This window comes from Indicator indicator, chromosome 1 (assembly GCF_027791375.1).
Source record: "Indicator indicator isolate 239-I01 chromosome 1, UM_Iind_1.1, whole genome shotgun sequence".
In the NCBI taxonomy this organism is placed as follows: domain Eukaryota; kingdom Metazoa; phylum Chordata; class Aves; order Piciformes; family Indicatoridae; genus Indicator; species Indicator indicator.
Window position 1 is genome coordinate 16,891,180 of NC_072010.1, and position 16,116 is coordinate 16,907,295.

General features: G+C 39.8%; 2 protein-coding genes across 2 annotated transcripts in view; one reads left to right on the top strand and one right to left on the bottom strand.

Moving 5' to 3' along the window:
• Window positions 1–761: 761 nt before the first annotated feature.
• On the bottom strand, window positions 762–2,382 carry KBTBD3 (kelch repeat and BTB domain containing 3). The gene has a single exon (XM_054388368.1). The coding sequence runs from the start codon at window positions 2,376–2,378 to the stop codon at window positions 762–764; it is 1,617 nt and encodes a 538-aa protein (XP_054244343.1). The 5' UTR covers window positions 2,379–2,382.
• A 9,691-nt stretch (window positions 2,383–12,073) lies between these two features.
• Window positions 12,074–16,116, top strand: part of AASDHPPT (aminoadipate-semialdehyde dehydrogenase-phosphopantetheinyl transferase) — a 39,037-nt gene continuing 34,994 nt past the window's right edge. Inside the window, exons 1-2 of the mRNA XM_054380872.1 lie at window positions 12,074–12,217; window positions 13,222–13,447. Of these exons, the coding sequence (XP_054236847.1) occupies window positions 12,074–12,217; window positions 13,222–13,447 (370 nt within the window). The remainder of the gene's footprint in view (window positions 12,218–13,221; window positions 13,448–16,116) is intronic.

Here is a 16,116-nt window from a genome sequence, read left to right on the forward strand (position 1 = left end):
AACATCCTGAAGTGTTTTTTTCTTTAGTTAACAGCATGACTGAAGCAAAGATACCACGTGAATCATCCACCCTGTAGAAATCTTGCCCACCCTGCTACAGGTTATCAAAGTTTATCTTGCCACACTTAATGGGATGAAAACAAAGTTCAGCTACTACTAAGGCACAAGGATGGAGAAAACTGGTAAAACTGAAGAGATGAAGTAAGATGACAAGAGTTATCTCTCTCTTCAAGTTAGATACCTGGGTTTAATGCTGTGAAGGTCACTTTGGCTGTTGCCCTTGCTAAGGTCGAATAAGATGAAGCTGACAATGAATTCCTCTTACAGGTTTATGAATATAAAAAGCCTAAATAAAACAACACTAATGTAGATTCCTTTTAAACTTCACTTACATACGGAAAACAGTATCACAGTCAGTTTTCTCACTCAGCAACTGACCTACTGGGACAACTGTGACTATTACATAAGTAATGGCACATACTACACAAAGAATTCCTCATTGCTATGTGTTTTTTTTTTAAGTAATATAATTTTGCTGATTAATCATATAATTACAGATAAAACTTGCATATAAAATTAAGTGATACTTTCTGTAGTGACTTGCATGAATGATGATGTAATGGACTCTTCCAAAAGCAGTTCTTTAGCATACAATTTAAACTGAAAATTAAAAGAGTACATACTTTTCCATCTATAAATTAACACCTACAGATCTGTTCTAAAAGTTGTGCATTTGAATAGATTCTTTTGACTCAGGAGTTTTAAAATTCTCCAGAGCATATTGTCAGTACAGATGACCAGGGGTCCCTATATTTATTAAACTGAATGACCTGACAGTAAAACTCAGTTAAGGCTCTTGGCATTGGTGAAACTTCTTCCCACTCAGACCTACTACTATGGTAGACTTGGACTTCATCTGTGATTTCTTCTGGAGCATAATCACCACCCAATATATAAATTTTGTCTTCTGTGCCAACTGCCCCTGCATTAAAGCCAGCACATTCAAAAGATCCTTCCCCTTTCCAAACACAGGTTTCTGGGCAGAAACTGTAGACCTTGTATGTAGAGAGATCACATATGTACAATGTACAGTTCACTGGAACAGCTTTGATTAGAGTCGCATGGAAAAACTGCCCAAATTCTGCTACAAGCTCAGACCACTGATCAGTCATAGCATTGTACTTAAAGAAACAGTCAAGGGATGGATTAAAGGCATCGGTAATCTCTACTTCTGAGCCAAGGACATAAATTATATTCTGACATGCACTTGCTTCTGGATAGTAGATACCTCTTGGTAACTGACTTACAGATTTCCAATCTTTGGAAAAAGGATTATAGGATTCTACATCCAAAAGACTTCGGGTTTCTTGAGCTCCTCTGGTCTTTCCACCTATTACAAACAGCTGATTTAAAGTTACAACAGACGTGTGCATTGTCCTTGGTTTCTTCATAGCTGATACTATGGAGAATTCATTGCTCACTGGACAGTAGCACCAGGTTTGGTCAGTGGCATCATGAAATGGCTCAGCAATATGAAGCCTGACAGTTCTATAACAATTCCCTTTACATCCTCCAGTTATAAATATTTTTTCTCCATAGCTAGATAAGCTTGACCCTGGAAGATCAATCATGTGTGTATGTGGTAGTTCTTTCCATGTATCTGTTTTGATGTTGTAGCAGAATGTATGTCTGTTTTCTCCATCTTCATCAGTTTTATGAACAAATATATATTTTTCTGTTGTTGAAGGACGTGCATCTGGAAACAGTCCACTAAAGTTTTGCACGCTCTTGACTGCATCATTGATTATTACTGAGCAATTCGCACTCTTAAGTAACTGTTCTTCAGAATGCAGAAAGTCCTCCAAAGTCTTTTCAGGTAACTGGTGTAGTCTCACTTTTTTCATCAAATTAGGCAGGTATTTCTGTCGTGTTTCTAAATTGTGTTTGGTCCATTGAAGGACAGCTGTCAACACTGATTCTTCCTCAGGGACATTTAGTTCATCAGACTCCAGGCATTTCTGTAGTATCTCAAAATTCATCTCCAAAAAATCACTTGATCTGAGCAGCAAGGAAAAGTGGTGCTGTACAAAATCTAGTGCATGATCAAATAAGCGGACAGAACCATAACTTTCTGACAGAGAAAGCAACTGTAAGCAATTCACAAGATCAATACTTTTTATTAGAAAGTCACTGCAAGCTTTGGAAAGGAGTGAAACTTGAAGAAATGATGACAGTTGGAAGAGCATTTCCACATTATCATTCGTTATCTCTGTTTTTCCTGTGTAAGCGTAATCAAGGAAAGCTTTCACTGCTTTTGGTGACAGATTACTAATAGTAACATTGCCATCATCTCGCTCTTTCATATTAACTTCAAACATGGCTCTGTGAATAAAATATAGAATATATACACACAAATTAAAGATCTAGCAAACAGCAGAGAACACTGATGTGAGAAGAAGGTGACAATCAGGGCATAGAATAATGTGGGTAGGCTGTATAGGTCTGAAATGTGGAGGGTTCTCATAAGTAAGAACAATGCGTTTACTTGATATGGTTGAAGAAAAAAGGAGTGGTGATAAGAACACATTCAAAATGACAGTTCACAAAAATGATAGCAGCACCTATGCTTTGTATGGATTTTCACAGAGTGATGAATTCTATAGTTCTCAGTATGAGAGAGAATGTGAAATCGTTCGGGACAGCATGGGTTTCAAAAGCTTGAAAAAGGAAAGCTGTAAAAAAAAAAAAATTAGTAAAAAAACCCAGAATTTAGGTCATGCACCATGGATGAATATAGAGAATTAAACAAAAATAGGCCTTCTGAATTCCAGGCTGAGCAAATGGCGGGATGGACGATGGCTGTATTCCCCACTAATAAAAGTCGGTGAAGGATGGAAGAGGAGAAAAACCATGAGGAAGCTGAATTCTTGCTTTAGAATTGACAGATAGATGTATAGGTACAGGAAGATGTCAGTGAAAAAAAAAAAAAAGGAAGTTTTGACATAGGATTATATGACACAATGAAACTTGTAATGAAGGTACATTATGACTGAATACAAAGATGATGGTTGAAACTATGGAACAAACTATTGATCAGTAGAGTTGTGCAAATTCTACTAGAACTTTGACTATTACTAAATATGTACTAACATTTAACTATTTTGCACAGCCTAATATGGCAAAATAATTAAATTTTTTTCAAGCTGGTAAATGCTGGCAACAGAACAGTGCTGCAACATCACTTGCTCTACCCTTGAAGAGCCCGAGCGTCAGGCTGTGATAGCAACAGCTTCTAAATTTGACAAAAGATGATAGTGGTGAAAGATTTAGATAAATCATCAAATATTAAATATATAACCTGAATTATTAAGGAATCACAGATAATTCCTATTTAAAGAAGAGTATAATATCATAGCTCAGCTACACAGTATCTGTATAGTATGTGAAAATTCCATACTTTCATGAAGCCAAAGAGAAAAAGGAAAACCACTGTGTATAGCATAGTCTTTGGGAAGTGAACACCAGGTAAAGGAGTAACTTATCTGACCTCCCGAACATGAACATAAAATTACAATATGACATTTATATCCCAAAGAAATTTTTGCATACTAAATGATGATTTTTCATTCCCTTATGAATCCAATAGCTAACCTCTAAATCTAAATCTCTGAATTATAACATAAAATAGCAACCAATACTAGTAGAAGGAGACCAATCAAGCTAACAAGCAAGGAGCAGAATGTTGCTGAATCTTGAATTTACGCAGGGAAACCAAAATGAAGAAAAGTCCAAAGGCCAAGGAAGACAAAAGGTGTTTCATTTTAAAATGTAGCTAACACACCTAGATACTACTTCCTGAATTCTAGCTAACAGCAGAACCATGTACTTACAGTATGACATTTGTATTTCAGAGTAGAGTTTGCTGTGTGAATCTCTAATTCGCAAAGTCCTCGTGTCAGTTTGGAAGAACAGATATATTTGGGGTATGGTTAGACATCTAACACTGCAGTTTTGGTTTGGTTCTTTATTCTGCTATGTTTAATATGGCATTTGAATGCTTTGCTCAAAACTCTGCAGATGTGTAAACTGTGATTATTTACCTTTTATTTTTTGTAATTATATTCCCTTCCTTCATCTTAGAGAACTTACAATTCATTTCCTGCAAACTCATGCCAAGATTAGGTTTACCTGAAAAAATCACTGCATGCTGCCAGCACACAACGATGACATGGAATTATTTCATCTTTCACAAGAATTTTAAAGTCAAAAAATATATTTTGTTCTCTGAATTTTTGTAGTACTTTTAGAATCTGTTGTCCATGACCTTCAGCCACTAAGGAATTGATTTTATTTTCAGGAACAGAAATTCCATTGCAAATTGGTCTGCTAATGTAATCCCGTTGATTTGCCATAGTTTCTTCAATCTATTCCTGAATCTGAAAAGGAAAAAAAAAAGTCATTGATTCAGATACAGTTTTACTATTTAAAAACAAAACAACTCCCCAAACCAGAATATACCACAAACTAAAAACCCCAGCACTGAATTTAAGTCTGTGCAGTTACAAATTTGTGTTGTAACTTATACACTGAGTTTGCTACTAACACTTCTACTTTGCAAAATATATATAATTACATATTTTGAGAAGTAAAATATCTGATATATATGAAAGAACAACTCTGTGAATAGGACCCACCTGTAGGAATTTTTTTTCAATACAATCCACAGAAAACACACCAAAGAGGGTGGTAAATTTTAACAGCCATTTAAGAGAAAAACTAGTCCTAGGCTTACCCTCAAAACCCCCCAAATTCTGTAATTTCATGTAAGATGAAGATCAAGAAGAAAAATGTATTTTTAGATTCCAAAAGGCTCATCTGTATACTACAAAGCTCCAAACCCAAACCACTCCAATGGTCTTTCTAGAGCTTACAGTGGAAGGGAGATCCAGGCTACCAGACTACTTTCTAAATCAATATCCATTAGGCACTCTGGACTAAAATAACAGACTACAAAAAACCACCAACAGCCTGACCTAATCAGAGGATTTCTATGGCTTACCAAATTGGGTCATTTAGAGACAGTTTGGTAACAGTGCAGCTTTGAGTGTTTAGACAATTGATACTGATTTTACCTTGTATGTCTAATATTGCTAGGAAGCTTACAGCCTATGATGCAAACTGTGATCTTCATTTACAGTGGCATAAATTAACTGGCTTCAGAACCTATTTAAACCAGTGCAATCTCCCTTTCAGCAGTCAAGCTTTTTGGGTGAAAGTCCCTGTACTGAAGTGCATCATTTGTATAGTAAGTTGGCTTCTACAATTTTTGTACAATATATTTCACTCCGTTTTGCCAGCATAAAGAAACTTTAAAAATGAGTATACCTTTTTTACACATATTTAAAGAGCTATTTATACAACTACAGATGCATAAATTGCCCTTAGTGTAAATTTGGATCAAGCTTGCCTATTTTAAAGGCTAAGGAAACATTTTTTTTCTATTGCAGGCTTTTCTTTCACAATTCCAATTAAAATTAGCAACAGATAATGGCCCACCTGAATTGACAAAGAAGGAAGTAACAAATTCCAAGCCAAATACAGAAACCAGAAAAACACTGGGTTTGGGTTTTAATTTCATTAAAAGGCTTATCTGATAATGTGATACATTCAGAGCAAAACTAAGCCATCAGGCAGTCTTCTTCATGAGAGGTATTTTCATAGTAGACTGATCTATACTTTATCTAGTCAGGTAGCTCCAACCACAAATAGACATCCATGTCTCCTGGAATAGAAGAGATCCATTGATCTTGCTGCCAGCACTGGCACCCTTGGAGCAGGCATCTTCTCCTTCCCATGGCCAGACAATTTCACGTATTCACTCTTTCCATTCTAAGCCTGAGGAACTAAGAAAATACAGAAGAACAAGACCACCATTTATTCTGATAATGTATGGCCTCATAAACCCTGACTTCCATAAATCAAAGTTCTTCTCTATGTTAGAATTCTCTAGAATACCCTTTTCTTATGAATTTAAAAGCCTGTTCCTCAAAAGACTGAATTTTCAAAAGCAGAGTTGTTTCAGCAGAATAAGTTTCCCAAAATTGAATGAACTTTTTAATAAAAGTAAGTGAATTTCAAGGTTTATTTGACATCATGTAAAGTAATACTTCTTTTAAAGGAAATATAAACCTTTTCACAAAATTCTGGAACCAATAATAAATAGCAGACATCTTTCTCTTTTTACATATAATTTCTATAGTAAGCTCAGACCTACAGCTTGCTTTCTGCAGGTAGAATTCCTAATTTCAGTAATATTCGTCTTTGTATAATTAACACAGAAACATCAAATGTCATCAAGCCAATCTCTACTATTTTAGGCAGACATCATACAGTCACTTGCATAAAACAACTTTCTGAAACACAGTGTCTTTTACCACCACTATTTCCACAGAAAGACCATCCCAGTATATTTGTACCAAGGCTGCAAACCTTCTTGTAATTACACGTCAATGTATTAATAGTTACATATATTTCCTCTTCTGTTCAAATTGTAATTTAATTTATTCACTCTTACAATTATCAAGACTGTTGATATCCTCTCTCAATTTATTAGAATGAACAACTGTCAAACTTTCCATGGTCCACTTATAAGAATGATTTTCTGTTTACCTTACTATTTCTTGCAGTTTTATCTTCATCCACTCCAATCTGTTCTCATATTTCTTCCACTGATACCAGATTTGTCATACAGCATTACGGTTAAGATCTCATCAGTGTCTCACTACTGCAATTTTCAGATCATCCAGTGCATCCTGATCTATAACAGCAGTGTCTCCTTACTTTTTATTAAAAGCATTATTTCAGCAGTGTACCTATAATTTTTTTGTCCATCATTAAAGAAGATACTAACGAATACTGCATTATGGCTTACCCTAATTCACCCTGCACTCCATTTGAAAAATAAGTATTATAAAATTCTAATTCATATCTCCCTTGTAGCCAATTCCTGCTTTATTTGATAATTTTGGTACTAATTTACCACTTCACTGGATTTGTTGATGATTTTATAGCCCTCCAAAATAACAATTCAGCTAAAACTTACTATGTTAAACAAGGCCAGCTAGCATTTAGAATTATTTCATGCATTATTCTACAAAGCCATATGAATTAATCAATAGTTACATTTATAAATATTTGATCAAGTTACTGACAAAAAGATAGGAAGCATAGCGGTTGCAGACATACACTGTGTGCATCTAGAGTTCAGGAAAGCTGGACATCAAGCCTCCATGTATTTGCTCCTTTTACTCCCACAAGATTCCAACTATGAAGTCCGTCTTTACGTGGATTACCAAGAACCAAACCCCAGTTGATGGTTTATTAGAGTTCTCCTACCTCTGTTTCTTAACATATGACTGTGTGCCATTAAGCTTCTTACCATGGCAGGCAAAGGCTATATACTCAAGCCCTCTTCCATCATCTGACCCACCGGGTACTTGTTACACAACCAATCTTCCAGCATCTCCTGTAATGCAATTGATCAGATGCCAGGTACTGGCATATGTGACTGGGTATTGCCTGTGGTGAGATCAAATGTGTTCTCTGATGCAACCAAATCCACACTACCACTTGACAAAACTTCACTGCTCACATATTGAACCTTTTTCACATTTAGACTGGCAAATGCCTAGTTAGCTATTGGCCTGGTTTTATTAAAAACAAACAAATAAACAAACAAACAAACAAAAAACCCCAACCAACAAAAACCCCTCTGAACCCAAACACCCTTAAATATTTGCCCTGTTTTTCAGCATGGAAGTTGCATTGCACAAGTGGCCCATTAGCCATTACAGTGAAACTTGATACAGACCTCTACGTTATTAAGGTCAACTCCACATAATACATGCTTAGGAAGATGTATGTACCTCTCAAAGCCATCTGTAGAGATGTTCAGTTGAGGGGCTAGGCATTCTGCATACCTGACAGTCAAGTGACAAAAACTAGCCTACCTATGAATAGTCATAAAGCAGCTAGCAGTTGAATGAGGCTGAGTATGGTAAGCTAATTTTGGTCATTACAGGGGACAATCTAAAAGACCACCTGGGATATCTGAGGGGAAAAACATTTTTATGGTCAGTCATAATGATATAGATAGTGGGACTGAGTGCCCCATCAGCAAGTTTGCAGATGACACCAAGCTGAAGGGTGCTGTTGATATGTTAGAGAGATGGGATGTCATCCAGAAGGATGAAGAGGTGGGCCCAGGTGAAACTCATAAGGTCCAATGAGACCAAGTGCAGGGTCCTGCATCTGGGTCAGACCATCCTTATTTTCAATACAGACTGGGGACTGAGGTAATAGAAAGTATCCTTGCAGAAAAGGACTTGGGAGTTCTGGAGGATGAGAAGCTAGACATGAGCCAACAATGTGCACTTGCAGCCCAGAAGGCAAATCACTTCCCAGGCTGCATCAAAAGAAGCATGGCCAGCAGATTGAGAGAGGTGATTCTACCGAATTACTCTGCTGTGGTAAAACCTCACCTGGAGTACTGCATCCAGGTCTGGGGCCCTCAACACAGGAAGGACATGGACCTGATGGAGTGAGTTCAGAGAAGGGCCACAAAGATCATGAGGGGACTGGAACACCCCTCCTATGGGGACAGGCTGAGGGACCAGGAGGCTCCAGGGAGACCTAATAGCAGCCTTCCAGTACCTGAAGGGGGCCTACAAGAAAGATGGAGAGGAACTGTTTACAAAGGCCTGTAGTGACAGGATGAGGGGCAATGGTATCAAACTAGAAAAGAGATAGGATGTTAGGACAAATTCTTTACCACGAGGGTGGTGGAACATTGGAACAGGTTGCCCAGGGACGTGGTTGAGGCCCCATCGCTGGAGATATTCAAGGTCATATTCAAGGCTCGACAAGGCTCTGAGCAACCTGATCCAATGAAGGATGTCCCTGATCACTGCAGAGGGGCTGGACTAGATGACCTTTGGAGGTCCCTTCCAACCCAAACCGTTCTATGATTCTATAAAGTCCACTGATAATGGCCTAGAGATCGTTAGTTCTACTGTTCACAAGATTCCTCTGTTTTAACACTGTCCCTTTTCCCAAGATGGATGGATGAATGGAGCAGCCTAAAACAGAAAGAGCTCATTGACCCAGATTCCAGGTAATTACACTGAGAAGTCTGATAAGCCCATAGTCAAAATATGAGACATAAACACACATTAGTCCTATTTACAAGTATTAAGCATTCATAAACAAGCTGAAAAGATTTTTCTAAACCAACAGTCAAAATAGCCTTAGATGCTGCAACTGAATAATAAAATCATTGCAGAAGTTTAAATGTGCTAATAAAGTTAAGAATGGTATAAGATGTGCCATTAATTCTAAGTGAGTAACTGAAGAAAGCTTATTAAACAAGCGAAGTCAAGGGCCTGTGTAGTAAGAAATGACAACGCAGGGTACTGAATGACACTGGAGAAGACTTACACCAAACTGCTTTGATCAATTTGTAATAGTAAGATAAATTTATATATAAAAAATCTGACTATAATAGCCATGGGGATGTTGTTTTGTGAAAATTCAAGCATACATGTGCTGTGCATACCCAAGTTAGCAGTTTGCCAGAAAAAGCATGTTAGGGTCATGCCTGCCTGACAATAAACATGACTGAACTTTTGCGATGTGACTGAAGCCTGAGACTGTTCCCAGCACAAGAGACACCAATCGTACATGAGACATGACAACATTCAGACAGTACAGATAATATTCTCTCTTTTACTAACACAACTGGCAAAACCAGTCTCAACTCAGCCTTTGTCTGGTACTTTACTGTTTACAAACAATTGTAAAACTATCTGCTTTATCTCAAAGCACAATATAGTAACAGAATTCCATGTTCCTGTCTGGAAAATTCAATGCAACTGTGTCTCATAGCTTTTTAATAAAAAACTGAACTCCAAAGAAAATTAATACTCAATCATTTTTAGGCAATAAAAGAAAGATATATGTGACATTCTGAGACATTCAATCCACAAAAGTGGCATTTATTAATAATACATGTTGAGACAGTATTCTAAGAAGGAAAGGTGTCACAGGCTTTAAAGCTTTGGGTTCTTTAGAAGTGACTGAAAAAAAAACCCAAAACCCCAGTGTAGAAAAAAAACAGCATGGTACCAGTAGGAAGCAGAGAAATTGCACTGATTCCTGGAGACATTCCAAAAGTGCACATGATATTGTTGAATGGCATTTTCTTGGTTGGGTTATTTTGCTGGTGGGTTTTTTTTGTTTTGGTTTGGTTTGGTTTTGTACTGTATTAAATCCTATACCGCTAATCCTACAGTTAACTTTGTCTCTTTTTCCATAATGTTACTTCTGTGTTTAAAATACTTTTCAAAGACCTATGCTCAGCTATTACTATGACTTATTTTAGGCAGGAAGACAGCAGTTCATCTAGTCTGTGTAGAAACAGCACTTTTTCACATTAACAGGGAGCTGGGAATGCTAAACAACAATAACCAACCAAACCAAATCCAAACAACAACCACCAAACAAACCAAAACCAAACCAAAACAATACCCCCTTCCCCCTTCCCCCCCTCCCCCCCCCCCCCCAAAAAAAAAAAAAAGTAGAAAGATTCTAAGAAATACCTGAAATAATTCGATTTTCACAATTTTTGCATCATTTGTACATGGTCAATATACAACAGCTAAAGCATAAATATTTCCAAAGACAAGTAGTAGGTAAGTGGGTAGTAGATTTTCAAACAGACCCTAAATTTTTAGCCATGACCTAACTTTGAAACCAAAAGATAAACAAACAGATGGCCTGTAACTGAGAGTACAATGGAACACAGTCCTGACAGCCCTCACAGTTCTTACGAGAACAATGAGCACAGAACATAGAAAGCTTTCGTTTCGATATATTCTTTAGAGGCTAGAAACAAACTAGGGTGAGGCAGTACTTTGCATCTGGGGTGTGAATAATTATCTTTTTTAGTTAGTAGAAAGCAGCAAGCCCAGGAAAGGCAGGGGACAGCCTCGCTACTACAGCTTCCGGCATGTGTAAACTCCACCTGAGAGGGAGATGGTTCATCTGGAGCATGGATGTACTAATGGCAACGATGGGGCCAGGGGTACCGGGGTTACCACCCGCTATTAACTGATTGCGAAAAAACCCACAACGGACACTGTTCCCAACCGGGTAAGCCCGATCCTGTCTCACACAAAGCTGAAAGCAGACAGAAATTACACGGAAATTACGTTCCTTTTGCCATTGCTAGACTTAGCAGCCACCCCTAACCTCACCAATACACTAGAACCCCGAAGCTGGCCGGTAGCGGTACAGGTACCGGTCTCAGAAACGCAGGCCTCCGCCCCTCGCCCCGCCCGCCGGAGGGAGGGCAGCGCCGGCAGCACCGCTACTGAGCATGTCCAGATGGCCCGCGCATGCGCCGTGGGCCGGCTCTGTTCATTCTAAGGAAGGACTAATTCCGAGACAGCGGCACGACAGGGCTAAGGGGCTTCCCCTTCTCTCATAGGGCGACCGCGGGGCCCGGCCGCGGGATGTGGCAGTCTCCAGCGCTGCTGCCACTCCGCCACCAACAATGAGCTACTCCCCACCTTAGCGCTTCCTCCGAACAGCGCGCACCCACCTGCAGCCAACACCAGCAGCTCACCGACTAGTCTAGCCCACCTTCTGCAGCAGCAACGCCAGCACATTGGCTCCTTCCGGTGTCATTCTCCTACCTCTTGCACTTTGAGTGGCTCTCGCGGCCGTCAATCCAGATGACATCCCGTCCAGCCTCCCGAGCCGGTTCCTCTGTCGGCTCTCTGACGACACTACGGGTGTAGCTCAGCCGCAGGCACCGCCTTTCCCCTGATAAGTCAGTACCTGGCGCATTCCTCTGTCAATCACATGGCACTCTGATATCGGATTGGCCGTTGTGCTTCCACAGCGCATCTTTTCCGCCTACTTACAAATAGGCGTATGGAGGGGTTGTGCCGTTGGGTTGCGGCAGGGCGGAGGCGGTGGAGAAGTGTGGGTCGTGCAGCGTGTCGGCGGGGCTATGGGGAGCGTGCGCTGGGCCTTCCCTTGCGCCGCCTGGCGCCCCTGCCGCCAAGAGTGGTTGCTGGCGGCGCGGTTGGTGCAGCCCGAGGAGAAGGAACGGATCGGCCGCTTTGTTTTTGCCCGTGATGCCAAAGCTGCCCTGGTACATGCTGACGGGGGGCGGGCACGGCAGCGGAGGCTTTCCCCTCCCGCAGAGTCTAGAGGGACTCGAACGACCGCCTTTCCTGGAGCCCTCGTATCTCCTTGCCGCTGTTGCGGGCGAGTGTGGGCGTTGCGGGAGGGGCCCTTCCTCTCCATGGGGCCGCGGGTGGAGGCTTCTCCGTCGAGGGGCTGCGTCTGGCACCACTCGCGGACCTGGGACGCGCTGTTTCCCGTGGGGACGCGATCGTCTCTCTAGATTCTGTACTGCCCAGATTCCTGACTCCGTGTAGAAAAGTACGCCACTCACAGACACATCAGGGAAGTAAACGCATTCCAAAGTATTCATTGCCAGCTCTACCTACATTGTCGCTGTGGAGGAAAAAGGGACGTTGGCAGTCGGCTAGCAGTGTTTGAAAGATTTCGCAGGTGTTGTGATGTCCCTTTGGGAGACAAAATCCATGTGCATTAGGAGACTATACATGAGGACAGTAGTGTAAGGCGTAAGAAAGCAAAGCTGTTGTACGTCATTCTGCTTTTAAATCTCACATAACACTGGTAATAAGACAAACTAATGAATCTGTAAGAAATTACTCCTCTCTTCAGCTGTTCAGTATTTCATTTGATGCCTAAGTGACTGAATAAATATACTGAAAGTACGGCTTTTGAGACAAGTTTGCTGCTCAGTGTGGTGCAAAAAATATTTGTGCAATAAAGTACCTTAAGTGAGTAAAAAAAGGTAGAGAAAGGAATATGTGATTCTTCTAGGCTGAGACTGCTTTTTATTTGGTCTTCATGCTAACAGCGATAACAACCGTGCTATACTTCAGGCTGGTGAACTTGCTTAAATTTACTGTGCCCAGGCTTTTGTAGAAGGGAGAGGTTTGGCTAAAATACGCTTTTCTTTTGTATTGGCAACAATAAACCTACATTTTTTTTAGGCAAGTGCTAGCAACCAGCAACCACAGATACCTTCTAATTCTATGAATTACTTGTTTTATTTCATAGGCTGGCCGCCTGTTGATGCGGAAATTAATTGCAGAAAAGTTGTCCATACCCTGGAATGAAGTAGACTTGCAAAGGACATCCAAAGGAAAACCGTTCCTGGCAAATGACATAGCCGGTATCTATCCTAATTACAACTTCAATGTTTCTCATCAAGGAGATTATGCAGTTCTTGCAGCTGAGCCTGAACTTCAAGTTGGCATCGATATTATGAAGACTAATTTACCAGGTAATGCATTATTATGATTTTGTGGTGTCTAAGTGCTGAACGTTTTAATGTTTTCCAAAGAACCAATCTGTGTCTTAGAAATTTGGTGTACTTGGGAGGGAGTATGTGTACGTGAAGGCCATGAATTCTACCATGATATTGGCAGGACTAGCACCTACCTGCAGATACATTTCTTGAGGGTTTGCTGCCTGCTAGGTAGAATCAGGGGCAACTTTTCAGCTAGGGACAGTGAGATCCACCCTTGTGAGAACTTTATGGACTATAAGCGTTACTCCCTCGTCCCTTAAGGATGGACATTATATGTGTCAGCACCAGGCCAGTACTGTAGCAGGGTGGCATCAGAGATTCACTGTGAGTGTGCAGTAATCTTCAGTGAGAGGGGACTGTAAGGAGGGAACATCTGAGGTGTCTCTGGTAAAACCCTAAGCTTTAAAAACTTAAGTTCTTGGCCTATTTGTTTGCATGAAATGTTGCACTAACACAACTGTGTTAGTGAACTTTAGGACCGAAATTTTAAGTAAGAATTGCAGCTAAGTGTACTTTTAAATACGGTTTTTGTGTAGTTCATTTAGTTCACAAATGTTCATCACTGTGTGACTGGGTTAAAGCAGAAATGTACTGGGATTCATGAATTACTGGAATTTTCATTTTTGAGAAAGTTCCTCAGCAGTTTAACCAGATATAACAAGTAATAGCCAAGTTCTTAGAAAATATCTCTTCACAATCTTGGTTTTGTCCAGAATTTGTGATATGAAATATGTAAATACTCAATTAAACACTGAGGGGATAACTTTTTTCCTGATTACAGTGCACCTTTTTAATGATTATTTTGGATTGGCATATTTATCTAAGATGATCAGGAACTTTGTCGCAATCTAGTGTTAAGTTCTTCTCTGACTCACTTGCATGTATTTCAGACCCTAACTCTAAAGATGGTGGTCAGCATATGAGGCCACCCGAGCAGTTGCATATTTCATGATGGGACCTGTGGCCTGTGGGGAGAGCTACACTGGAACAGGTTCATAGAACCATAGGGACCCCCAAAGGTCATCTAGTCCAACCCACTCTGCAGTAAGCAGGGATGTGCTCAACTAGATCATGTTGCCAAGAGCCCTGTCAAGCCTCACCTTGAATATCTCCCAGGATGGGAATTCAACTACCTCCCTGGGCAATCTGTTCCAGTACCCTCATGGTGGTCACTGAAGGGACTCCTGTAAAGGTTGAGGCTAGTGCTTTTATCATACTTCTCCCAGCCTGCAGGCCCTCCCAGTGTCTTGCACACCCTTGTTCTATTTCCTGGGGAGGCAGAGAGACAGAGAAGACTTTTATGCTGTGTGAACGCTGCTGATATTGGTGTAGTATCAACACTGTTTAGGCATAGATCTAAAGCTGTGCTCTACAGACTGCAGTGAAAAAAAAATTAACACCCAGACCCAGTACTAGCAGAAACACTTTGGTCAGCCATGCTACAGGCCTTACTCCCAAGTTACTAATTTTAAGAAGCTTTCCTGTTTCAGAAACTAAATATATGAACATTATGAACATTTTTATTTTCACTATTTACATTTTAAGGTTTTCCTGTGAAATGGAAAATTAAGTTGCTCATAGATGATATATATGGGGACAGGGATGTCTTGCATCTTTTGCTGGCATTTTATGCAGCTGGAAATATGGCTGATGTTTTAGAGCTGACAAGTCCTATGAAATTTGTTCAACTCTCCTTCTGAAAGTAGGAAACAGTTGTAAAAAATAGAGGTTTAATTTTACATTTAGGTTTAGAAACCTCTATTTATATTACTTCTACATTCTGGAACAGAATATATTCAGCTTTGTAAGGGAATATATTTTTAGTTCTTTTCCAGTTAATAGGAAGAAGCTGGCTTTATTAAAAAAAAATCTCATCACTTCTTTCTCTCCAATTTTTTTACTTGCTCACTTTCTTCTTACTCTCATAGTAAATCACTTAAATAGTGGATAAATCAATGTCTGTTGATCTAGTGCTCATTCTGCAAGCAGCATCAGAACAATTCAAGACTTTTGGGGATTCTTCATTCAGTGTTCCTAATCAGTGCTGTCGTAAATGCTGTAAAATCAAAGTTAGGCTGTCAGTATATATTGTCACTGACTCTTAGTTATGTTGATTTTTAGCAGTCTAAATTTAGGAAAAATGATCTTGAGTTCTTCCTATTGATGATATTTTAGTTTCTATTCTTCTGTCACTTAGCTTTTTGATTGCTTATCCTAGTATTTCCAAATAGCACCATGAAACTGACATTCAGGGGAGGATTTGGTATCAAAGTTTAATCCCAGCAGAAATGCAGGAAGAGTGATGGAAACCAAACTCCTTTTTTTAGTTAATTAAAAGGAGAATTTAGATACAGCATTCACTTAAGTTCTTCAGTAGTGAGAGGCTCCTCCTGCCAATATGTCCTAGAATTGTTGATAGCAGCACGCATGACCTCTCACCATAAAGCAGATTTTGCCACATTCCCCTGGGCTGCAGCACTCTGCTTCTGTGTGGCTTTAATTTGTGAATATGAATGAGTGAGACTAAATAACACCTTGAGATCTGATACAAAGAGGCTTCAAGGGGTTTGCCCATAGAGACAGAAATAGTTGTTTTGGAGATGTTCATGACTCCAAAGACTAAATAATGAAAATCACTTGGT

Coding starts and splice junctions, on each gene's coding strand:
- KBTBD3 (XM_054388368.1), bottom strand. CDS start 2,378: ATGTTTGAAGTTAATATGAAAGAGCGAGATGATGGCAATGTTACTATT.